Raw genomic sequence first — 27,094 nt, forward strand, 5'->3', positions numbered from 1 at the left:
AAGTGTCTTAATGACTGTTCCAAGCATGAAAATCACAGCTACCCTGGGGATGGAACCTGAGCTTCACTGTCCATTGCCCTGTAAAGCATACTTGTCTGTCTCAGTGCTGTTAACCTGGCCTCTCTTGAAAACATTAAAGTTTGTGGTTGTCACTTTCCTTCTCACCTGTCAAAGGTCCTATCAGTGCCACCCCATCTATTCAATTGTCTTACACCTGCTCTAGAAGAGTAGTGCACATTACAGCTGTTGAAGAAATTTGCTTTTGCTTTCTTGATTTTATAGCTTTTCAAACAAAAAGCATGTTTTTAAAATCTCTAGACCATTAGTTTTAGCCTTTTTCTTTGTCTTTATACTTAATTATATTTTTAAAAAATTCACAGAATGTGGTTAGTGTGTTACATCTCAAAAAAAAAACAAGAGAATCTTTAGTAAAGAAGTCTAATGTGTATCTAAGCACCCAACCATTTTCTTTCAAGTAAGTTAAACTATGCAAGGTACTTTGTTGCTTCAGGCTAAGAAACAAGAAATTAAGAGCTGCCTGAATTTGGGCATAAATCGCTATATTGAGCATGTGTCCTGGCTGCACATGTGCACATTTTCCAAAAAACACATTTGGTGTTTTTTGCATTATTTGATGCTTTGGACTGACTAAAAATGCTGATGTTTTAACATGGCTCCTCCTTAGCTTAAAAATTGGTTCCTTCATCCTTGTATTTTGGGGGGGGGGGGGGGCTGGCAGCGCAAACACAACTTTGAAGTTGTCTAAATAATTAAGTACCTCCTTACTTGAATTGTAGCAAAGACAGGATTCCATTGCAGAAGAATTACATCACAGAAAAAAATGATGTCATTTGTATTAAAACATTTTAATCTTGGGTTCCTTTTTCCATGACACCTATAGAACCATCTTTTTAGTCAAACTAAAAGTAGAATGTAATTTTAGGCTTGTAAATGTGTCTCAGGCATGAGGATACTAGATAAAAATAGTAAGTAAGATTCGATTTTTAAATGAATACCAAATCCCAAAATACCACTTTTTTGCCTTCTTGAATATATTTGAGATCCTGTTCATGTTTCATAATATTTATAAAATGGGAATGGGAAGAGAGAATGCCTTATTAGAGACAGTTTTTTCATAAAGCATCTGGGCATCCTGCTGTAATTTTAGTTCAATCTATGGGAACATTATGTGCAGCTTCATAGTCTTTCTACTTAAACACAATCTAAAAAAGTACATCTTTGCCTTCAACCTTTATTTCAGCATGGATTTTTTATATGCAAAAATACAGTCTTAGCAAGAAAAACAGATCAACATTGCTTTAGAAACAGACCCAAGAAAGTTAGGTAATTCTAAATTTCTAAGAGAAATCTGGTATAGAATTTGCTGTTAGATATTTCATTTATTGATTTTTTTCCTGTCTCCTATTCTTAGCAAAAAAGATAATTCCTTTTGACTTTCTTTTATGAAAATCCTTTGGATAGGAACTATTAAGAATTCCACAAACAGAGCAAAGACAAATGGCTGTGCTCATTCCTCACCTCATAATGGCTCCATTTCACATTAGCATTTGTGATGCTACCTCTCTCCAAAGAGCATCAAAGTAATTTTCTTGTTTGCCTTCTGATGTCCCCATACCCCATTCTGCCTCCTCTTCCTTATTCTTACTCTTCCTCCTCCAAATTAAAACTGCATTGCCTTAAAATATATATATAAGGTATATTTGGATGAATAGAAGGATGGATAAGTGATTTGAAGTGTGATAAATTAAGTATATTAAGTTGTTAATGGTAAAATCTATGTGGAGAGTATAGGCATGCACTATAGGATTCTTTCAACTCTGCTATGTATTTGTAAATTGTCATAATAAGATCTCTTAGTAGTGGTTACCCATGAAGGGTGGGATGACAGGTGTTTTCACTTACTCTGTTTAAATGTTTTACAATTATATTATTAGAGAAACATAAAGATAATTCTTCTGAAAGCTACATGAAACTGTCTTCACAATTGAAGTCACCATATATTGACTTAAATGCTCTTCATGTTCATATTAGGCCATGCTAAATAAGAATGTGCTCAAGGAATTAGCTATTTGATGATGATCATGTCATTACAGTAGAGAATTGGTTACATAAATTATAGTGTATATATTGTCAGTGGAATACTATGTAGCCACTAAAATGTAAAATATAGAAATAAATGCACTGACATGGAAAGATATTTATAATATAATGTTTTATTTGCCAGCTAGAAAAGAATTCATGGATATGGCTGGAAGTATATATATACAAAAAGTTACCTCTGAATTATGAGATTATGAATTTTTTTCCTCATATACAGTTGACCCTTCAACAACATGGTTTTGAACTACGCAGGTGCACTCACACACAGGTCCTGCATCTGTGGACTTAGCCAACTGCATAAATGGAGGGACAGCTTTTTGTTTCTGCAGTTTCCAACTACCTAAGTACTTAACTGCTTAACTACTTAACAGTTTAAGTTGGTTAATGGGTAATGAGAAGAAAGCTATACATGGATTTTCGAGTGAGCATTGATGCCCCTAACCCCTGCGCTGTTCAAAAGTTGACTGTAGATTTTTTTCATCCATATTTTCTATTTTTTCCTAAAATAAAAATTTCCCAGTGTTTTGAATTTAATTTAGTAACATAAGAAAGAAGGAAAACAGAAAAGAGAAGAAAAGAAAAAAATGCTATTTTTCTGTGAAAATGGAGCAAGGAAACCTTGCTATCTTTAAATAATTTTTGATCAGACCAAAAAGCATTTTCCCTTTTATCTATAATCACTGAAATCTGCTCTCTTACATTCTCTTAATCTTGCTGTCATAAAGAATGCACTCGACATATGTAAAAACAAATAATTTCCTTCATTCTTCTGAAGATATTTTCATGGACTTGACTAGTTGCTTTTGAAAGGTAAGTTAAGATGTTTTCATGCTGCTGGGCCCAAAGCATTTCATACTTGGAAATGCCCTATCTTTAGTCTCTAATTACATTAAATTTCTATGTCTGACTCATGAGGAAAGGAAGCTTCAAAGCAGAAAAGGGAAAATCCAATTTCTCTCTAAACACAATAACCATTGATATACTTCAGACGATGTGCCAACTATGTTCCAAGGTTTCCAAGTGACCTACCCAGAAGAATTAAGAGTTCAAGGATGTGCTAGTTAAAAATAAAAGTTTTTATTTATTCTGGATCTTTCTATAAGGAGATTTAATCAATGTGTTGAAATTGGGTAATCTTTACAATATGTCTCTGAGAGGGATAAAGGGAGAAGACAATTACTGTTATTTTTTTCCATCCAGCCAATATTTATTGAATACTTTGTTTATGACTCTGAACTTAATGTTTCAGTTATTGTTTTTCCACTCTTTAGAAGACTTTTTTTCATAGATTTTATTTCAACAGCTATAGACAGAAAAGTTGGATAGGAATAAAAGTAAAATAAGCAAAAATAGAGTTCATCTCTGGGTTCCAGTCCTCTAGTCCTCTCGTAGTCAATTATATGAAATTTGTAATTCATTTTTTTATACGTGTGTGTGTGTGAATGTGTGTGTGTGTGAATGTGTGTGTGTGTGTGTGTATTCACCCGTCCTCTTGTAAACTGGTAGTCAATTCTGTGTGTGTCTTCTTGGTCCCTCACAATATGTAATGTTTTGTTTTCTTCATCTCTTGTCTTTCCCAGGTAAAATGTCCAGTGATCGAGCTTTGAGGAAGCAGCAGCAATTAAACAACCTTGTTTATGTGGTGACAAATCAGGCCAAACCTGGTGACAGAATTGTGGATTTCTGCAGTGGTGGGGTATGATATCTCTCCGTTTAGCCTTTTTAGCCTTTCCAAGACTATGTGATTTTTCTGTATTACATTCAAGGTAATGATTTTATTTGGCAAGATTGTTGTCTCAGAGTGAGTAAAAGCCATGGGGACCAAAGTTAACTTGTTTCTTTTGCTGACTTGCAGGGCCATGTTGGAATTGTCCTTGCTCATATGCTGCCATTATGCCAGGTAAAGTCTGAATAATAGAAAAAAGGAAACATTGAAAAACTGCAAAACTCAGCTAGCCAAGTCTGGCTTATCCCTGTTCTTTGAGTATTTATTTAATTATTCACTCAACTGAAATATGTGGCACAAGTATTTTCTTTTATCTTTGAAGTAAACTTTTAAAATTCAGAATCTTAAGAAAATAAAAGTAAAGTATGATCACAATACAGTTATCAATTTTTAAAAAAGGTTTATATGTTTAAATAATTTTTAAAAGAAATAACTTTTATCATTAAATAATATAATATGACTCAACTGGTTTAATTTTCAGCATAATTTAAACTTAGAAGTATTAGCTTCTGAAACTTGCTAAGCATGTTCTTTTGGTATCCTGATTTTAAGCCATTGCATCAAAATTGTAACAACAATAACAAAATTTTTTAAAGAAGAAAAAAATAAACCCAAACCCTACCATACTGATCCATTAAATGTTTTTTCCCTTTGTCATTAAGTCATCATCCATATGGATGTTTACCGTTGCAATTCTAAAAATACAAATATTATTTTAGTCCTGTGCTTTCACTCAATATTATATCATAAATGTTTTCCCTCACCCTCACTAATCCATACTGTACATTGCAGCTGGGTGAACCTTCTTTTACCATTAATGCATGATCTGGCTCCTATTTACCTCTCCAGCCTCATTTCCACCCTCTACATCCTGTCTGCCTGTCCCCGCTATCACCATCACGCACACTGTGCCCCAGTTAAACCAATTTTCTCAGTTCTTCAAACACACCATACTATTTCTCACCTTGGGCCTTCTTAAGTGTTCCTCTGTCTACCTGAAACGATCTTCCATTCCCCCAGCTAATTTGTATTTATTTTTCAGGCCACAGTTAATGTTAGTTTTCATGAAAACCTTTTTTAGTCATTAAGTCTGGGTGCTCCAATTATACATTGTCTTTCATTAAACACTGGTCACACACACAGTATTGTTATTGCCTCTTTCACTTATATTTATATGAGAGTATGTCAAAAAGTTCATTGAAAAATAGAATTAAAAGATAATATTGCTTTTTCCATGAACTTTTTGAAGACCCCTCATACTATAGAATAGTTCAAGGGCCTTGTTCATTTTTCACTTTTGTATCTGGTTATCTGACATACTTCCTGGCATAGGATAGAGAATAAATATTATGTATTGTACTTTATTAAAGCTACAAAATACAGTAGTAATGCTTTACCCTAATGTGTGAATTATGTTACTGAATATACTATTGTTTCCTGGGTGTTATCTAGGTTACATTAATAGAAAATAAGGAATTATCATTAATTCGTGCTAAGAAGAGAAGTGATGAACTAGGTTTAAGCAACATTTGGTTCATTCAAGCAAATATGGAGTATTTTACAGGGATGTTTAATATCGGGGTAAGTAATTAAGCAATTTCAATTTCTTTAATTAGCTAAATAAGAAAAATTATATGCCTTAAAGGAGATAATTTTTTATTCTTTGCTAAACAAAGAAATCTATAATTTTTTATACTGTCTATAAAGTATAGCATGTTAATGAGTACTTTATTCATAGCACTTAATCATTACATGATAGAGATAATATTTGCTTCTCCATCAGATAAAAATTTATTTTCTTCACTACAAGATCCCCAGTGCTTAGAACAATATTTGGCACATATCAAGTGCCTAAAAATAGTTAATCATTGAATGAATGAATTCTAATAAAGATGACTTGCCTTTGTTTACTCTGTATTTTTAGAAGACAATGGAAAAGAAAAAGAGGATAAAAAAAGAAAAGAAAAATAGCTTATTAGAACCTCTAAATATGAGTTGCCTTTAGATAATATTTTCTTTAGCTGAGATTTGTTATTTACATGTATTATTAGCTTCCAAGAGACAGTATATTGGTCATGTTTCTAAACCCTTAGATCAAATTGTTATTATTTGATATTACTAAATAATTGTTATTATTTGATATTTGATTCTGCCAGATCATTTAAACCTAAGATTCTATGCTTTCTGGTGGAATTTAAGGTGTTAGTATTGTTGCTATTCCTTGTATTAGATTTAAACTTTTTTTTTTCTGATTTTGATGAGTATATGCTCAGTATAGAAAAATATATAATAATATAAAAAGAAATCACCTGAATGTCTACTGTCAAGAGATAAGTACTGTCAAAAACCTTGGTCTTCATGTTTACACAGGTTAACTTTGTTGAGACCATACTACACAGATCCTGCATTAACTGAACATTGTAATAATCTTTTTCCTAGTTATTAATCATGTTTCTTTTTTTCTTGCTGTTATAATGTAATTGTTACTATGATAGATACTTTATACATCACTTCAGAATTTTGTTACATACGCCTAATGGCTTTCCAGGAAAGTTTTACTAACATTTCCAACTGTCTATGTTCACAGAAGAATGGGCTTGTCTGGGTGAAACTTTTTTTATCCAACTTCAGAAGCTCAGACCTTTTGTTGTACTTCTGATTGTTGTTCAATTAAGTTTATTTCTTAAATATGGATGGCTGCTAATCTTGGGGGTTTACCATTACTTTTCTTCAGCCTAAAAAGTGTACAATTTGTGTCCTTTGTAGACATGATCTAGAATGGTTGTCTCAGTCAAGCCTATACAAACAGAAGTAAACTGTTATTAAGAAAGCTGTTAATAAGGTAACTGTTAATAAGGAAATTGAGGAAAATGTAGACATCTGATCCAGAAATTTAAATTAAAAATATATCTATGTGCAGCTTTAATTTTACATCAATGTTGAGGTAAAGCTTAGAGCTTCTCCCATGAAACAAGCCATTAAGCCAGTCTCCATGTTACCAGTATACCAGGTAGAATGTTTAAGGCAGCAAGATAGTTACTGCCCATTTACTCACCTCTCAAAACAAAATTCACAGCCTGTCAGCCATATGTGTTTGCCCTTCATGGCTTATAGGTGCTAAATCACTCTAGCATATTCTTGAATCGTCCAGGTTCATAATTCACTAACACCAACTAAAAATGGATGTCCTTTTGGAAGCGATATTTTTTTTATATATATTTCCTAATTATACATACATAGTGGCTTTTTTCCCTACCATAATTACCTTTGTCAAGGTATGTAGAAAATGAACTACAATTACTTAGAAGTTTAAACCAAAATTAGATTCATTCTCAAGAAAATAATTTGCCTCGGAGAGTAATTGAGGTATTTACGTAGGTATTTAGTAATTAAGGTAATTAGATACATCAGACTAAGTGCATCAGTGGCTCTAAGTCTTGTGTTATATAGAGTCCAGTAAAAATAGTATGACTAGAGAGGAAATCAAAATAACAGGTATTGGAAATACATTAAAACTGCATTAATCCATGTTTTTGTGATATTTCATTGAGTTTAGTTAGCATTTGTCTTTGCTTAATAAGTGCTTTTTACTACTACTGTTTTTCTATAAATATAAAAATGAATGAGGTAAATGAGATTATAAGGAGAGAATTTTAAAGTCTTAGAACCAACTATTTTTTTGAATTTTAAACAAATTAATTTATATATAAGAATCAAAATACTAATTGTCATCTCCATTAATCCAACAACCTGTATCAGAGAAAAATTAATAGATTTACTAAATTTGTTAACCTAGTTTGATTTGAAATAAACAAAGGTAATGAATGTAAATATTTGCAGATTTTTCTTTCATCAAGGTCTTCCAACACCCCCTTGTACTGTATGTACCTCTCTAATTTAAGTTTCTGATTTACATTGTGTTTATCTGAGAATTATATTTCTTTAGAAATAAAAATGCCTAAAAAGCATACAAAAACATTCAAAGTGTCTAGTAGTTAAATATATTTTAATTTAAGCAGCAATGATACTCCATTCCTGCTCTTGAAATTTGCAAAGTTTTAAAAAATGTTATTACTCATTGGCTGAAGGCTTCAGTGAGATGAGCTTACTCATGCAGGAGCTTTAACAGCATACATGATATTTGCAATGCTTTTGTTAATGATACAGAAAATTAGTTATATGGTAAATGAAATAAAATTGTGTAAGCATAATGATTGAGAGCATGGATTTTAACATTGGGCAACCTTGTGCTGAAGTCCCATTTTGGCACTTACTAGCTGTGTGGCATTGGGCAACTTACTTGGCTGATAGAATGTTGATAAAATTTATGTGAAGAATTTAGCTGGTTGCCTGGCATTTAAGAAGTACTCAATAAATTGAGCCTCTTACTCTGTGCAGTGTGATCTCAAGCATGTAAAAACTGCATTAAAAAATGATGGGAAGAAAATATGCTAATATGTCTTTTTTTAAAGGTGGCTATATCTATATGTCGTGTAATAGTATTTTTTCTTTATTATTTTTAGTATCTTCAAAATTTCCCACATTTAACATGTTATTACTTTTATATTCATAAATATATAAGCAATAAAGATAGAAGAAATAAATATATGTTTAATATTCTATATATGCTAATAGAATCTGAACATATGAATATACATACTTATTGGACATTTGATATATATTATTTATTTCAAAACAAGTATTTGATTATTATAGATATACCTTTTGGTTGATTTAGTCTCATTTTAATTATAATGATTACTAATGTCCTGAGGAAAATATAAAAGTCTTTTCAAAAACGAGAAACATACAAAAAGGTTTTTAGGTTTTTCCCCAGTTTCAGTATGTGTAGCTGCTTGCACCTGATTTGAGTATGTACTAATTGCCATACCCTTAAAGAGCAATTCACAAAAGATTATTTGTTAAGTGTATTTTTAAAGAGGTCTATTATTGCCTTCATTTCTAGTGCAGGATAAATAATCATTATTGTGAAAATTTACTTTACAAGATTAAACTCTTTAGACCTAATTTACAATGTGTACTTATACCTCTGCTCTCAAACAGTATTACAAAAACCATATTACAAGAAATATCTTAAACAGTATTACAAAATATTGTTCTCAAACAGTATTACAGAAAGGCCATGACTGCAGAAAAATGCACAGTTTGCATTAAAAACAAAAACTATGTCAAGGCTAAACAACTTGTCAATCAAAATGTTTTGGTTGGATAATTCCAGTAATAACGTTCATCTCAACCAGGTGATAAGGTATTGATTTTTAACAGTATTGGCGATTATTTTCTATTTGTCTGTATGTATCAAAATCTGAAACAGTTTTATTTTCAAGTTATTTGTATTTTACCCATAACATAATTTTAAATATGATTGTTTATGATTTATCAGTGCTGAGTGCTTAATTACAAGCTCATTTCTAGTTATATGTGTTAGTGTACAATGAAAGGTAGCATATGCAATTATATACTATAATTTAGTAACAGTTTTGATGAGTAGTTATATAATCCTTGCTTTAAAGCTTTTAAAAGATAAAGAACTTGAGAAAAGATCAAATTTAAATGCATTGTGAGGGTCCAAGAAGACTATCAGGAATCAAGTCACTGCTCTCACAGAATCCCAGAAAAGTTTAGGAATTCAGGTCACCAGAAACCTCAGAGGAAGGGTATAAGGAGGGGCTGAAATCTTGTTTAATTAAGAATATTATTTAGAGACCCAAATTCCCACCCCCATCTTGTGTAGACCTGTAACAACCTTTCTCCAACTCCTGAAAGAAACAAGAAGTATCTTCTATGAAGAAGCAGAACCAGAGAGGCTCCAAGTATAGGGATATCAGGCATAGAGGAGGGAAAGGGTGATGTGCCGTAACGAAAATAAGAACTTAATGAGAATCTGCATACTGAGTGATGGATCTCTTCACCTAATTCCAGAACCTCAGAAACCAGGATCATATCCTCAATCTACAGGATTAAAGATCTACCTCTGTAAAAGTAAAATTGTCCCCAAAGAAAAGAACTACAGATATATAGCTGTAATTAAAAAGAAGAAAAGGCCAGCTGGCCACCTGATCACCCAGTCACTAGTGAAGCTCACCAGTCTTCAAGCCTTTCCTTTTCATTCAGACTTCTAAACAGTGTTTTAGTGATTCACTCTTAAATATGAACTGATAGCCAAAGGAACACCAAACATAGAAAACTTCCAGAATGGAAGATAGAGACCAAAGAATCTTACTCAGGGAGAGATCAGAGAAGATAATGCATTAATGAAATAAGGATAGAATGAAAAAGAAATGAATGGTCTGAGAACAAGAAAGGATGTCTTGGAAACTAAAAATATGCTATCCAAAATAAAAAATAAATGTAAAATTTTAAAGATTGTGTGTGTGTGTGTGTGTGTGTGTGTGTGTATGAACAAAATACAAAGAAACAGAAATTGTAAAGAAGCAGTTTTTTTTTTTTTTTTAATTAGGGATTCAGTCCGGGAATTCAATACCTCAGTAATAGGAGGCCCAGAAAGTGAAAATAGATAAAATGGTAGGGTAGAAAATACCAAAGAACTAATATAGGAGAATGTGTTAATAATGAATGTTGCTTTTCTCTTGATTGAAAAAATTCACTTGAAAAATGACCTAAACCAAGGCACATTGTAAAATTTCGTAATAGCAAGGATGAACAGAAGTTCATAACAGTTTCCACAGAGAAAAAAAAAAGTAGGTCATATACAATAATTTGGAATTAAAATGCCATCACACCCCTTAATAGTAACATGGAAAGCTAAAACACAGTGAAAGTCATGCCGGCAAAATTCTAATGGAAAATTTTTAATCTAAAATTTTATACCTACCCAATCCATCAATCAAGTATGAAGGTAAAATAAAGAAAATTTCCAAGACACTTAAGGTCTCAAGAAAATATATGTTGTATGTACCTTGTTAGCAAACTACTAGGAGATGTGCTTCACTAAAATAAGAAAACACATAAGAAAAAGGAGTAAGTGGTATCCAATACAAGAGAGTGGTAAAGAGAATTCTTAGTATAATGGCAAAGGAAAGTCTCAGAGCAAGAGCTGGGCAGCAGGCCTAGAAAGCGTTGAGTGTATATTTTAGTAGGGTTTTTTGTTGTTGTTGTTGTTAGTGTTTTTGAGTTAATATTTTAGTAAAAGCTTGGAATTTCTAGGAAAGATGCCTTCAGGGAAAAAAAAATGAAGCTGACCAATTTTTTGATGATTTTCACACAGTGTAAATTTTATCGTATGGCTTTCTTTTACAGAGATTTTGGGTAGGGAAAGTCTTAGATGTTAAATAGAATTGTATAGTAGTGAACTGTATCTACAAATCTAAAACGAGGATGGGAAAAAGGAAGAGAGTATATAAATGTACAAAAAACAAAAAAGCTCCTCTCCCATAAGAGAAAGACAATAAATGTCTAATATTTACAGATCAAGAGACAGCAATATACATTTATTATATGCAAAAACAGATTTCAGGAATAAAACCAGTGAGTTGAACAGCATTAACTTTAGCAGGCAGATTTTCTTTCAGGGGTGAGGAAGGGTGTACAGAACAAAGGGAAGCTTTTTATAATGACGTGCCTTTTAGCATTACTTGAATTTTAAAGCTGATTACCTATAATATTGCTGCATGAAAATTTTTAAGGAGGGGAAACATGAATGCACATTTGGGACCAAGCCTGCTTCTGTGATATCTATGGTTAAGAATTCTTCTTTGAAATCCTCCTGCACTGTTGGGGGGACTGTAAATCGGTGCAGCCACTATGGAAAACAGTATGGAGGTTTCTCAAACAACGGCAGATAGTCCAGCAATCCCACTGTTGGGTATATACCCAAAGGAACGGAAATCATCATGTTGAAGGGATACCTGCACTCCCATATTTATCACAGCTCTATTTACAATAGCCAAAAGTTGGACCCAACCTAAATGTCCATCATGGGACAGCTGGATAAGGAAAATTTGGTATATTTACATAATGGAATATTACTCTGCCATAAAAAAGAATGAAATTCTGTCATTTGTCGCAACATGGATGAACTTAGAGAAAATCATGTTAAGTGAAATAAGCCAGGCACAGAAAGAGAAATACTGCATGTTCTCACTCATAAGTGGAAGCTAAAAAATAGAAAGAAGGAAAGAATAATCACAATAATTTGTTGAACTTTCAAAAGGAGAGAAAGGAACTGAGGCCACCACAGGTGGGAAGAGGGGAGGGGGAAGGACAGTTAGTGAGAAATTGGTAAAGGGCCACAAAAAACAATCACATTGTGTAATGCTGAATATACTAATTAACATGATTTGAGCATCACATATTGCACACAATGCTGTAACCCCACATATATGCATAATCAATCATGTTTCAATTAAAAAAAAAACGAAAGAATTCTTCTTTGAGAAGCAAAGGCACAGAGCTTGATTGGGCTGGGGCAAGTTTAGAGATCATTCAGTTCAACCTTCTCACCTTACAGGGACAGAATTTGAAGCTCCAAGAGGGGAAGAGTGACACAGCAAGTTAATGTGAGGGCTGGGACAAGAGTCTAGTTAGTAACTCCCTGTTTACTCCCCATGTCTGAAGAAAGGAGTAAATAGAAGCATGGAAAACTAAAGTAAATTTTGGTTTGGAATAAGACAGATTGAGTTTAAATCTTGGCTTCACCACTTGTGATGTTGAACCAGCCACTTAACCGTTTTTGAGCCTCAGATTCTCTATCTGTAAAATGTGGAATAACAATATTTGTGTGCATGGTTTGGGCTAGGAAAAGGCTCAATAAATGTTAAATAAATCTCAAAAAAGAATAGTAATGATAAGGACAGGAGCCTACTAGAATCATAACTATGTAACTTTGGGGTATGAATAAAGTATAGGATTATTATCTTTCAAAATATGCCTTGTATTCAGAATCAACATATACTCTTTTCTCTAAGAATCAACTACATTCTTTTGAGTGAAAAGATGTGTCAGTTTGTCTAGAGTCTTGCCTTATAAGCTGCCGGTTGAAAGACATTTTAAGAGTGAGTGATGATTAATTTAATTTACTTACTACTGCATATAGCAAAGATATGTAGACTGAGGTTTCTTAGTTGTTCAGTTTGATTTTGATGACTTACATGGTAGAAAAAGTATTGTGCTTAGAACTTTTATGATGAATAAATAAATTGAAGTAAGAAAATTTAAGGGAAAGCCCCTTAATTTATAATCCATGTATTCTGTAGCATATATTTAGATCAGAAGTATTCACATACTTTAGGACATGCATTATTTTGGCCAATAGAAAGTTTTACAACTTCAATTTGGATCTTTTATTGGAATTCAGTGAATATACAGAGAAAGGGGTAGATAATAAGAAACTCACTACTTGAGAACCACAATACTGAATCCTTTGCGTAAACATGTGTTTACTATGTCAGCTAAACGCTGAGTTAAATGTGTTTCCCCCTGCACATTAGCCTCCATTAGATATTTATAGTTTATGTTTAGATGTTCTTTCTACAGATGGCAAATCTATCCTGTGAGTATTATATTAATGAATCTATCTATCCTGTGTGCATTATATTAACAAATTCTCTGGGTAAGATGCTTGAAATGTAATTAGAAGTTAGATTTTATACAACTTACTGTGGCTGGGAATGAGTGGCTTAAGAAAAAAGTAGATGTATTTATCTTTGTTCTTTCCTTCCTTTATCCCTTTCTTTATGTGTGACCTGCACATAATTCACTATTTTTTTAAGGTGGTGGACCTAAGAGTAATATCCAGAAATTCTTATTTAAAAGAGATGGTCTCTAAGATTCCTTCCAGCTCCAAAGATGATGGTCAAGGAGCGGAGGTCTGATATAATAGATGGAATGTGAGCTTTGGCGTCAGGCTTGGAATCAGAGTTCACTGCATAGCTTGCCAGCTGGGTGACCTTGAATGAGTAATTGTAAATGAAGCTAATAAGAACTACTAAAGTATTAAATTAAGAAAAGGAAAAAAATTAAAGAGTTAAATCAAGAAAAAAGTGATGTAAAGATTTTGACATCTAGCAGATAGTGAATTCTGTCTAGTTCCCTATGATGTTGTCATTCCAAAAGATTGCACTGGAGAGATGAATAAAATGTGAGGGAATATATTTGTAAAGAGTAGTTATCTGGGGCCAATGGCCCACCCATTCTGTTGTATCACAGAGGTTTGTGCACCCCTAGTATGCTGTTGCTTGTGTAGTGTTTTACTCTTCTTTACATCCCCTGCAATGTGGAACAGTGAGTCACCATGTTAGACACACAAAAATAACGAGAACTTTGAAAGTTGTTTAAGCCTATACAATTCCTGCATTGAATTGATTAATTATATTAATTATTAAATATTCTGGATTCTGTTGTTACTTGACAGAGCATAGAAAAGGAATCATATTTTTGATCTTTTACTTTCAGCAACTAGCCTAATACTGATTGATATGTAGGAATTACCGAGTGATTGTTGAATTAATCAATGAATAAATGGTGAATGAATGAATTGTGCAGTAGCAACTATAGGCCTTTAATGAAAGAAAGAATAACAAATTGCTCAGCAAAATCACTCACCTTCATGTTGCTGCGAAGCTCTCTACATCAGTGTAGTGGGAGGCCTGGCATCATCAGCAACATCTGGGAGCTTTTTGGAAATGCAAATTCTCGGGCCCCTCCCTAGGCCTGCTGAATCAGAATCTCTCTTGTGTCTTAACAAAATTATCAGGTTATTTGATTGCACATTCAAGTTTGAGAAGCACTGCTGTAGAACAATAGTCTTTAAACTTTAGCATGCTAAAGAATCACCTGGATTAGCGTGCATATATCCATCACTCTGTTTAGTTATTAATTCCTAGCCATTCTTGTTTTGTCCATACGCCTACCCACTTTCTTCCTCACCTGAGTTATACTAAAGCAAATCCCAGACATCATTTCAATTCATTTATAAAAATTCCAGCATTTATCTCTATATTTATCTCTAAAGGATAATTATTTTTTTAAAAAATGGTGCTGGAACAACTGGACATCTACATGCAAAAATAAATAAATTAATCTAGACACAGACTTTATACTCTTCACAAAAATTTTTCTCAGAATGGATCATAGGCCTAAATATAAATGCAAAACTATAAAACTTCTAGAAGATAACATAGGAGAAAATCAAGATGAACTTGGGTAGGGTAATGATTTATCAAACACCAAAGGCATGATCCATGAAAGAATTGATAAGCTGGACTTCGTTAAAATTATAAACTTCTGCTCTGCAAAAGACATTGTCAAGAGAATGAGAGAACTAGCCACAAACTAGGGGAAAATATTTGCAAAAGACATACCTGATAAAGAACGATTATCCAAAATATACAAAGAACTCTTAAAACTTAGCAATAAAAAAAATCAAACATCTGATTAAAAAATGAGCTGAGGACCTTAATAGACATCTCACCAAAGAAAATATACAGATGGCAAATAAGCATATGAAAAGATGCTCCACATCATATGTCATTAGGGAAATGCAAATAAAAACAACAAGATACCACTACACATCTACTAGAATGACCTAAATCCAGAGCACTGACAATGTCAAATGCTGGTAAGAGAGAAAAAAAAAAAAATGCTGGTGAGGATGTGGAGTAACAGGAGATCTCATTCATTGCTGGTGGGAATACAAAATGGTGTAGCCCACTTTGGAAGACAATTTAGTGGTTTCTTACAAAACTAAATATACTCTTACAATATAATCTAGCGTTTATGCTCCTTGGTATTTATCCAAAGGAGTTGAAAATTTATATCCACACAAAAAAGTGTGGTGCGTCCACACAATAGAATATTATTTGGTTCTAAAAAAAAAAAATGAGCTATCAAGCAACGAAAAGACATGGAGGAACCTTGAATGCATATTGCTAAGTGAAAGAAACCAATCTGAGAAGGCTACATACTGTATGATTCCAACTATACGAAATTTTGGAAAAGGGAAAACTATGGTGACAGTAAAACAATCAGTGGTTGCCAGGGACTGGAGTGGACAGATGAAAAGGCAGAGCATACAGTATTTTTAAGGCAGTGAAAAATACTCTATATGATACTATAATGATGGATTCATGTCGTTATACTTTTGTCCAAACCCATTGATGACGGACCACAAAGAGTGAACCCAAATATAAACTACAGACTTTGGGTGATCATGATGTGTCAATGTACATTCATCAGTTGTAACTACTGTACCACTCTGGTTGGAGATGTTGATAAGGGGGGAGGCTATGCATGTGAGGGAGTAAGGAGTGTATGGGACACTTCTGTACCTTCCTCATGGTTTCTCTGTGAAACTAAAACTGCTCTAAACTATTTTTTAAAAGAAGAAATAACCACAATACCATTTTCCTACCTTAAAAAACAGTCAATGTTCAAATTATCCTAGTTGTCTCAAAATTTTTTCAGTGTGTATTTATTCTTTTTTATTTTATTTTAACTTCTCAATATACATTGTAGTTGACTTTCTTGTCCCTTTGCCCATTCCTCTTTCCTACTCCCCTTTCCCCTCTCCCCATCATATCTGTTCACTTGTCTTAAAAGTTCAAGGAATTGTGATTGTTGTGTCTTCTTCCCACCCCCCACCCTTTATATGTTTGTATAATTATTTATTATTTTTAGTTCCCACAAATAAGTGAGAACATGTGGTATTTTTCTTTCTGTGCCTGACTTGTTTCACTTAATATAATTGTCTCTAAGTCCATCCATGTTGTTGCGAATGGTAGTATTTCATTCTTTTTTATAGCAGAATAGTATTCCATTGTGTAGATATACCACAGTTTCCTTATCTACTCATCTGATGATGGACATTTGGGCTGGTTGCAACTCTTGGCTATTGTAAATAGTGTTGCAATAAACATGGGAGTACAGGCATCCCTTCAGCATGATGATTTCCATTCTTCTGGGTATATTCCCAGCAGTGGGATCTCTGGGTCATATGGTACATCTATCGGTAATTGTCTGAGGAACCTCCATATCATTTTCCATAAAGGCTGCACCATTTTGTAGCCCCACCAACAGTGGATAAGAGTTTCTTTTTCTCTGCAACCTCTCCAGCACTTACCATTCTCAGTCTTTGGATGCTAGCTATCCTGACTGGAGTGAGATGGTATCTCAATGTGATTTTGATTTGCATTTCCCAGATGCTGCGTGATATTGAGCACTTTTTCATGTGTCTGTTGGCCATTCGTAAATCTTCCTTTGAGAAATGTCTGTTCAGCTCTTTTGCCCATTTTTTAATTGGGTTATTTGGTTTTTTTGTTGTAAAGTTGTTTGAGTTCCTTGTATATTCTGGATATTAATCCTTTGTCAGATGTATATTTTACAAATATTTTCTCCCACTCTGTTGGTTGTCTTTTAACTCTGTTAATTGTTTCTTTTGCTGTGCAGAAGCATTTTAGTTTGATATAATGTAATTTGTTTATTTTTCCTTTGGTTACTTGTGCTTTTGGGGTCATATTCATGAACTCTGTACCCACTGCTACTTCCGGGAGTGTTTCCCCTATGTTTCCTTTAAGGAGTTTTATTGTTCCAAAATGTATATTTAATTCTTTAATCCATATTGAGTTGATTTTGGTATATGGTGAGAGGTACAGTTCTAGTTTCATTCTCCTACATATGAATATTCAGTTTTCGGAAAACAATTTGCTGAAGAGGCAGTCTCTTCCCCAGTGTGTAGACTTGGTGTCTTCATCAAAGATCAGATGGCTGTAGGTATATGGGTTGATTTCTGGGTTCTCTATTCTATTCCATTTATCTGTGTGTCTCTTTTTATGCCAGTGCCGTGCTGTTTTGGTTATTGTAGCTTTGTAGTATAATTTAAAGTCAGGTAGTGTTATGCCTCCTCCAGCTTTATTTTTTTTGCTCAGGATTCCTTTGGCTATGCATGGTCTTTTTTTATTTCATATAAGTGTCTGGTTAGTTTCCTCCATTTCTGAGAAAAATGTCATTGGAATTTTAATGGGGATTGCATTGAATCTGTAGATCACTTTGGGTAATGTGAACATCTTCACAATGTTAATTCTTCCAGTTCAAGAGCATGGGCTATCTTTCCATCTTCTTGTGTCCTCTTTAATTTCTCTCAACAGTGGTTTGTAGTTCTCTTCATACAGATTTTTCACATCCTTGGTTAACTTTATTACTAAGTATTTTAATTTGTTGGTGGCTATTGTAAATGGGCTAGCTTTCTTGATTTCTTTTTCTGCATGTTCACTGTTGGAGTATAAAAATGCTACTGATTTTTGAGTGTTGATTTTGTATCCTGCAACTTTTCTGATATTATTTATCAACTCTTAAGAGTTTTTTTTGTAGAGGCTTTAGTCTGTTCATTATATAAGATCATATCATCCACAAAAAGGGACAGTTTAACTTCATCTTTTCCAATCTGGATGCACTTTATTTCCTTCTCTTCTCTGATTGCTCTGGCTAATACTTCCATCACTGTGTTGAATAGGAGTGGCGAGAGTGAGTATCCTTGTCTACTTCCTGTTCTTAAGTAAAAAGCTTTTAGCTTTTTCCTGTTCAGGATGATATTGGCAGTGGGCTTATCATATATGACCTTAATTGTATTGAGATACTTTCCATCTGTACCTAACTTGTAGAGTCTTTATCATGAAAGAATGTTGAATTTTGTCAAATGCTTTTTCAGCATCTATAGAGATGATCATATGGTTTTTGTCTTTTCTTTTATTGATGATGTGTATCACATTTATTGATTTGTGTATGTTGAACCAACCTTGCATCCCTGGGATGAATGCCACTTGTTCATGGTGTATAATTTTGTGTATGTGTTGCTGTATTCTGTTAGCTAGTATTTTATTGATGTTTTTTTCGTCTATATTCATCAAGGATATTGGCCTGTAGTTTTCTATTTTTGATGTATCTTTTTCTGGTTTTGGTATCAGGGTGATGATTACCTCATAGAATGAGTTTGGGAGAATGGCCTCTGCTTCAAACTTTTGGAATAGTTTGTAGAGAATTGGTATCAGTTCCTCCTTGAAGGTTTGGTAGAACTCTGCAGTGAACTTGTCCAGTCCTGGGTTTTTCTTTGTTGGGAGCCTTCTAATAACAGCTTCAATCTCTTTTACTGTTATTGGTCTATTCAGATTTTCTATAACTTCTTGGCTCAGTTTTGGTAGTTTGTATGTATCCAGAGATTTATCCATTGCTTCCAGATTTTCAAATTTGTTGGCGTATAGTTGTTTATACTACTCTCTAATGGTCCCTTGTATTTCTGAAATATCAGTTGTAATTATCACCTTTCTTATTTCTAGTTTTTCTTATTTGGGTCTTCTCTGTTCTTATTTAACCTTGCTAAAGGTTTGTCAATTATATTTATCTTTTCAAAAAACCAACTTTTTGTTTCATTGATCTTTTGTATCATTTTGGGGGTTTCTATTTCATTTAGTTCTGCTCTGATCTTAATTATTTCTTTCCATCTACTAACTTTGGGTTTGGATTTTTCTTGTTTTTCTAGTTCTTAAAGATGAAGTGGTAGGTTGTTTATTTGCCATCTTACCATTCTTCTGAAGTAAGTATTTAGTGTGATAAATTTCCCCCTTAGTACTGCTTTTGCAGTATCCCACAGGTTTTGGTATGATGTATCATTATTTTCATTAGTTTCAATAAATTTTTTTGATTTCCTGTTTAATTTCTTCTTGGACCCATATGTCACTAAGTAGAATGTTGTTTAATTTTGATGTGTTTGTATAGTTTCCAGAATTTCATTTGTTATTGATTTCTAATTTTAATCCATTGCGATCTGAAAAAAATACATGGAATAATTCCAATTTTTTTGAGTTTGTTGAGACTTGTTTTGTGACCTAAGGTGGTCTATCCTGGAGAATGTTCCATGTGCTGAAGAGAAAAATAAACATTCTGAGGTTGTTGGATGGAATGTTCTGTAGATATCTGCCAAGTCCAATTGGTCTAAAGTGTTGTTTAGATCTTGTGTTTCTCTGTTGATTTTTTTACCTAGATGATCTGTCCAGTGTTGAGAGTGGGGTATTCAGGTCCCCCACAATTATGGTGTTAGTGTCTATCTCATTATTTAGATCTAATAGTGATTGCTTTATAAATCTGGCTGCTCTGATGTTGGGTGCATATATATTTATGATTGTTGTGTCTTCTTGATGTATAGATCCTGTTACCATTACATAGTGGCCTTCTTTATCTCTTTTTATGGTTTTTGGTTTAAAGTCTATTTTATCTGATATAAGAATAACTACTCCAGCTCATTTTTCATTTCTGTTTGTATGGTATATCTTTTTCCATCCTTTCAGTCTTAGTCTATGTGTGTCTTTACAGGTGAGGAGAGTCTCTTGAAAGCAGCACATTGTTGGGTCCAACTTTTTAATCCAATCAGTCAGTCTGTGTCTTTTGAGTGGGGAATTTAATTCTTTTACATTTAGAGTTATTATTGAAAGGTGTTGATTTACTCCTAGAATTTTATTGATTTTTGTTTAGATGTCTTAAGTGTCTTTTATTCCTTTCTTTCTGATTTTCCATTTGTCTTCTGTGTTTATTGGTTTCATGGGGTGGTAGATAAACTATTTTTTCTTTATTGTTAGCATTTTTGTTTTACTGGTAGGTTTTGTTCTTTCTTGAGTATTCATGGCAGTGATGGTTGTTTTTCAGGTATCAAAGCCAGTATTCCCTTGAGAATTTCTTATAAGGCTGGTCATGTGATAGTGAACTCCCACAGTTTTTGTTTGTCTGAGAAATATACTATTTGCCCTTCATTTCAGAAGCATAGCCTTGCTGGGTAAAGTATTCTTCGTTGGCAATTTTTGTCCTTTAGTATTTTGAATATATCATCCCATTCTTTTCTGGCTTTTAGGGTTTCTGATGAAAAGTCAGAAAAGTCTGATTGGGGCTCCCTTACAGATGCTTGATGCTTCTCTCTTGCAGCTTTTAATATTCTCTCTTTGTCATTGAGTTTTGCCATATAACATGTCTTGGAGAGGACCTTTTTGGGTTGAGTGTGTTTGGGGATCTTTGGGCCTCCTGGAATCTGAAGATCTGCGACTTTCCCTATACCTGGGAAATTTTCTGCTATTATTTCGTTGAATATGTTTTCAATGCCATTTCCTTTTTCCTACCCTTCTGGAATACCCATGATTCGGATATTCGAGCACTTAAAGTTGTCTGTTATCTATCTTAGGTTTTCTTCAACTTTTTAAATTCTTTTTTCTGGTCTGTCTGTGTTTATTCAAACAGCCTGTCTTCAGGGTCAGAAATTCTGTCTTCTGTTTGTTCTAGCCTGTTGTTTAGACTCTCTGTTGTGTTTTTTATTTCATTGAATGAATCCTTCAGCTCCACAAGCTCTGCGATGTTCTTTTTCAGGGCACTGATTTCTTTGTACATTTCTTCTTTTGGGTCCTGTACATTTTTTCTCGTTTCATTGTGTTGTATAACTGAGTTTTCTAGTATCTTAGTTTCCTTAGAATTGTTGCTTGAAATTCCTTGTCAGTCATTTCAAGGACTTCCTGTTCTATAGGATCTAGAGCTTGAGAGTTATTATTTTCCTTTGGTGATGATGTACTTTCTTGATTTTTCATATTTCTGGTATCTTTCCTTTGGTGTTTAGTCATTGTGGCAGGGAATATCACCATCAACTTGTTCCACCCTGATGTCTGGTCTGGATCTGAAGCGACTGCCAATTCTGGGCACTGCAGAATAGCCTGGGCTGGGGGACCCATGGCACCTGCCTGTTCTGGCATGGCTGGCTCAGGGTGTGTGGGCTCCATGGCTCTTGAGCCTCTCTGGGCAGCAGGGACTGGCCTGGGCTGGGAGTCCCACAGCACCTGCCTGCTCTGGCACAGCTGACTTGGGTATGTGGGCCCGGTGGCTCTCATGCCTCTCTGTGTGGTGGGCACTGGCCTGGGCTGAGGGTCCCACAGCTCCTGCCTTTTCCAGTGCACCTGACTCAGGGCATGTGGGCCCAGGGGATCTTATGCCTCTCTGGGCAGCAGGAACCAACCTGGACTGGGGGTCCCATGGCACCTACCTGTTCCAGCATGGCTGACTCGGGGTTTGTGGGCCCAGCAGCTCTCAGGCCTTTCTGGGCAGTGGGAGCTGGCCTGGGCTGGGGTTCCTGTGGCACCTGCCTGTTCTGGTGCAGCTGACTCAGGGAGTGTGGGCCTGGTGGCTCTCAGGCCTCTCTAAGTGGCGGTTATTGACCTGGTCTCAAGGTCCTACGACTCCTGCCTGTTCCAGTGTGGTTGACTTGGGGCGTGTGGGCCCCATGGCTCTCAGGTCTTTCTGGGTGACAAGCACTGACCGGCGCTGGGGGTCATGTGGCGCCTGCCTGTTCCAGCATGTCTGACTCGGGGCATGAGGCATGTGGGCCCAGCGGCTCTCAGGCAACGGGCACTGGCCTGGGCTGGGGATCCCACAGCACACAGCTCCTGCTTGTTCAGGCATGGCTCTCAGGTCTCCTGTTGTTGCTTTTTAATAGTTGCAAATTGGTTGATTTGTGGGAGAATGCAACACTAGGAACTGTCTACTCTGCCATCTTGACTGGAACTATGGTGTATTTATTCTAATCAGGATTGAAAAAAGGTACAAAAATTGAAATGATTGATATGAATCTTAATGCTTAAAATCTATAGGTGTTCATCTGCATTCATTTTCTATTTCTGCTCTAACAAATTACCACAAACGTGGCAGATTAAAATAACAAATTTATTATCTAACAGATGTGTGCATCAGAAGTCCAGGTGATCTCAACTGGTTTCTCTCATCTGGATCTCATAAGGCCAGAGCTCTTATCCGGAAGCTTTGTGGGAGAATCTACTTCCAGAGAGAATCTCATTCATGTTGTTGGTAGATTTCAGTTCCATGTGGCTAAAGGACTAAGGTCCTTGCTCCTTTGTTGACTGTTAGCCAGGAGTCGTTCTCAGTTTCTAGAAGCTACCCACATTCACTGGTCTATGGCCTCCTTTACCATGAAAGCCAGCAGTGGGTCAAGTCCTTCTCAAGATTCAAATCTCTCTGGCTTCTTCATCTGTTTTCTCTCTCTTGCTTCCCACCTGAGAGAGTTCTCTGCTTTTAAGGCCTTATGTGATTAGACTGAGGCCAGCCATGTAGTCCAGGACAATCTTGTTATTTTTAAGTCCTTACAATTATATCTGCAAAGATCCATTTTGCCATATTCTTAGCTTCCAGGAATGAGGACATGGACTAGGGGATCATTCTGCCTACCACACTACCCCTGTCTCTTTCTCTCTCTCTCTCTTTTTTTTTTTTTTTTTTTTTTTGCTATTTATTTGTTTACAAAACCATGTCATTTAGAGTTTTCCACAATGTGGACTTTACTAATTGCATCCCCCTGGTGTTGTTTCACATATTACCCTGTTCCCTATATTACCTAAAAATTGGTAGTTCGATCTAAAATTGTAGAGGCATAATCAGATTCAGGTTCAGTTTTGGGGTAAGGCTACATCATTAGGTGCTGGTAGTGTTTTATCAGAAGTCTGGTTGTTTATTGTGTAATATTAACAACATTCATAATTATTGTCCCTAGCTCCTTATTTCAATACAGATTGCAAAATGGTGAGACTCTTAATTCTATCATTCTGTCTTCATTTACTTTCTGTTATCAACTACCTGAAATGAAATTCACATAGGAAAGGCCAGATAAAACTTGATTCTTTATATTTTTCCAGTTTTCAAGGTGAGTTGGCTATCTAGCAAAAGTGACAAATGAGGGTTTTTTTGTGGGGTTTTTTTTTTTTTTTTTTTGGTATAATAATTGACTTACTGATTTAATATTTGAAATACTTCAGATCCTTGCAGTTATTATTCTCATTGATGCTCAAATATTCCCATCTTTGTTCAGTGGGAACCTCTTCCGGTTGCTCCTGAGTCTTTTTGACAAAGCTTCAATAGTATTTTGATAGCTTTCTTGCTTTCTGGTATAACAAAATGTTCCAGCTCATCTTGTATATTTTCTGTCTCATGAATCAGCTATTTCTCCATAGATCTCTGTGTTCTTTTAAGGGAAAAGTGGTATTTAGAATACCACATTCTAGGTACTAGGGATGATCAATGCTGCTGGTTTGGTCTTTGTTTCTAGGCTTTACAGTAATGTAAGCGACACAATACTTTTATTATCATTATTATTATTATTATTAACAAAATCATCATGAGTTTATACTAATACTTCCAATTTAAATTCAGAAGTATGAGGTTTTAGCTTAGCATCATTTATCTATCTTTTATCTCTTTTTTCTTTCTTCCATGCTTAAAAAATCAACATCTCTGCTTCCTAATGGTACCAGCATATTTCTTATTTGCTTTATACCACAATATACACACTAGAGTCCTAAAAACACACAACATAACCACCAGTCATGATTACTGAAAAGAGTTGGAAGATTTTTTAATATTATTTCTCATTTAACAATATCTCTTTGAGATTACTCCATGGTTGTGTATAGAGATAGTCCTCATTCCTTTTTACAGCTGCTGAATGTTCCATTGTGTTTATTCCACCAGTCCTCTGTCAGTGGAAAATTGGGTTGTTTTCATTTTGTTATTATTTCAAATATTCAGATATTTTGTTGTTATTTCAAATAGCAAGTCAATGAAGAGAGCTTTTTATATTTTTGCCAGTGTGTCTCTTGGATAGATCTTTAGAAGTGAGAGTACATATATTATGTATGTAATTTAGCTAGATACTGCTAAATTCTCCCTCAGTAAGGTTGTGACATTTTTGTATTGCCAGTGGAAATATATGAGTGTCTGTTTCCTTGCAGTGTGGCCAATAGACTATCATCAAATTTTAGGATTTTTGCCACATTAATAGGTGATAAATAGTACCTTTTTGTAGTTTAAATCCTTATTTCTCTTATTTTCAGCACTGTTGACCAACTTTTAAGTACTATTTCCATGTTTTTATGAATTGTCTGTTCAAATCTCTTGCTCATTTTACTATCAGAGTATTGGCTTTTTCTTTATTTTTAGAAGCTGTTATATATTAGGGACATTAACCTTTTGTTTATGATGTAAGTTGTGAATATTTTTCCTGCTTTGTCAGTTATCTTTTTGCTGATTTTTTTTTTGTGGGCTTTTTTTTTTTTTTTCCATTTAAAAGGTTTTTTAAATTTTTGATTTTGTCAAGTTGATTAACCATAAGGTTATACTGTAATCCTTATTGCATGTGGATTTTTAGCCATAGTTAGGAACTATTTCCCACTCTCCTAGGTTATAGAGGAATTCACCCATGTTTTATTTTTTGCATTTTTTTTTATTTTTATTTTTTTTAATTTTATTTTGTCGGTATACAATGTGGTTAATTATTGTGGCCCAGTACCAAAACCTCCCTCCCTCCTCCCTCTCCTCCCTCCCACCCAACAATGTCCTTATTTTTTGCATTTTAAATCTCTAATCCATTTGAAATTTATTTCTTAAGTGTGGTGAGGAGGAGAAAATTCTAAACTTTATTTTTCATATGACTATCAGTTTAACCCTGCATCACTTATTAAAAAGTCCAGCTTTTCTCCCCTGGTTTGTAATACCACCTTTATTGTATGCTAAATTTTCATAGTCAAATGGTTCCACTGGCCTATATCTCTCTTCATTATTTGTCTGTTATTTCTGACTTGCATTCAATGACTGTGGAAATTAGGAGTATGTGATGCAGTAAAACCTTTAGACCTAAAATCCATTGTGTAAATAGTTCTTCTATTTAGTTATTTTATTTAAATGAGGGAAATAAACTCACTCTTTTCCATGTAGCAAAGTGAATGTGAACCTAAGTAAAGAGAGGCTTATAAAAGCAAATAGCCTAAACTTTTCTTTGTTCAGAGCCTCAAGAGGGTTCCGTGGAGAAGCAGCCTGATGTAATTAATGAATGGTGTCAGGCTTTGAGGTCAGGATCCTGCCCCTCAGTAGCCATTTTGTTGTGGGCAAGTTCTTAATTTCTCCAAGCCTTAGTTTCCTCATTTCTAAAATGGAGATAGTAAAATCTTTCAGGGTTGTCATGAGCATAGAAGGATCTGAGTGCCAGCACCTAAAGGGCACTCAGTGAGTGTCAGTTTTCTTCTCTCTCCCTCCAGGGGAAAATCCATCTATAATTTTTACTATGAGATAGTCTCCAGCTACTCATGGAAATAGGATTAGCTTAATTTTCACTCTGCAAAGCTGACTAAATAAAAGGGGCAGATGAGAAATCAAGGTTTTATACTCTTCCATTACCCTGTAGTTGTCTCTGCCTTCACTGGAGTGGCAGGCTTCCTAGGCACTGTTTTCAGCGTGAAACAGGAAAGTTGGATTGACAGCAATCATACATTGTTGGCTTCTATGTAACCCATGTAAGTCTACAAGGAAGGGGAGAATTCAGGGAAAAGGTTGGGAGTGGAGATCTTGCTTTCCTCTTCTCATAATAGCATTGTTTTTAGCTTTCCAGTCCAAAAGGTGTCTTACTCCATTTTTGCTGCTATAACAGAATACCACAGACCAGCTAATTTATAATAAACAGAAATTTATTGGTTCACAGTTCTAAAGGCTGGGAAGTCCAATATCAAGATGCTGACATCTGCCAAAGGCTTCATTGCTGCATCACCACATGGCAGAAGGCAAGGGGATGAGAGACAACGGGGCTGAACTCACCCTTTTAACCAGCATTAATACCACCCATGGGGGCAAAGCCCTCATGGTCTAATCACCTCTTGAAGGTCCCACCTCACTGTAATACTGTTACAAAGGCAATTAAATTTCAACATGAGTTTTGGAGGGGACAAACATACTACCATTACCATAGTGAAAGGGGAATCAGGCTTATAATACCTTATATCCAGAAATTTCCAGAAAATCTGTTCTTCACCCGGAGAGCCCCTCCCTACCCTGAAATTGGTGAAATCTGTCCCTAGAAGATAAAATTATAATCCAGTACTATTTGTCTCTGTCCAGAATGGAATGAAGATCTGAGCATTTTTCTGGCAAAATGTAATTTTTCATTTTTCTGGATCCCCCCATCTGCTTTTCCTTAATAGCATCCTATTTTGCTTTATTTTGCTAATTTTCATAATTAGCTACTTTAGATTGTAATAAGTATAGATCTATTTAAGGATGTGTGTTTTGAAAACATTTTAAAATCATTTTTAGAGTTATTTTTATTTTCATGAATTATTGAAGCCCTACTTTTTATTCTAATTTATAGTTTTATTTTTCTTTTTAAATAAACCAATTGAAAGTAGTTTAGTTCCT

General features: G+C 34.6%; 1 protein-coding gene across 1 annotated transcript in view; it reads left to right on the plus strand.

Moving 5' to 3' along the window:
* GSTCD (glutathione S-transferase C-terminal domain containing) overlaps positions 1-27,094 on the plus strand; it is a 153,776-nt gene that overhangs the window by 108,163 nt on the left and 18,519 nt on the right. The window contains exons 6-8 of the mRNA XM_063108439.1: positions 3,702-3,817; positions 3,977-4,021; positions 5,300-5,428. Of these exons, the coding sequence (XP_062964509.1) occupies positions 3,702-3,817; positions 3,977-4,021; positions 5,300-5,428 (290 nt within the window). The remainder of the gene's footprint in view (positions 1-3,701; positions 3,818-3,976; positions 4,022-5,299; positions 5,429-27,094) is intronic.

The sequence above is a fragment of the Cynocephalus volans genome, chromosome 9 (assembly GCF_027409185.1).
Source record: "Cynocephalus volans isolate mCynVol1 chromosome 9, mCynVol1.pri, whole genome shotgun sequence".
Lineage (NCBI taxonomy): Eukaryota > Metazoa > Chordata > Mammalia > Dermoptera > Cynocephalidae > Cynocephalus > Cynocephalus volans.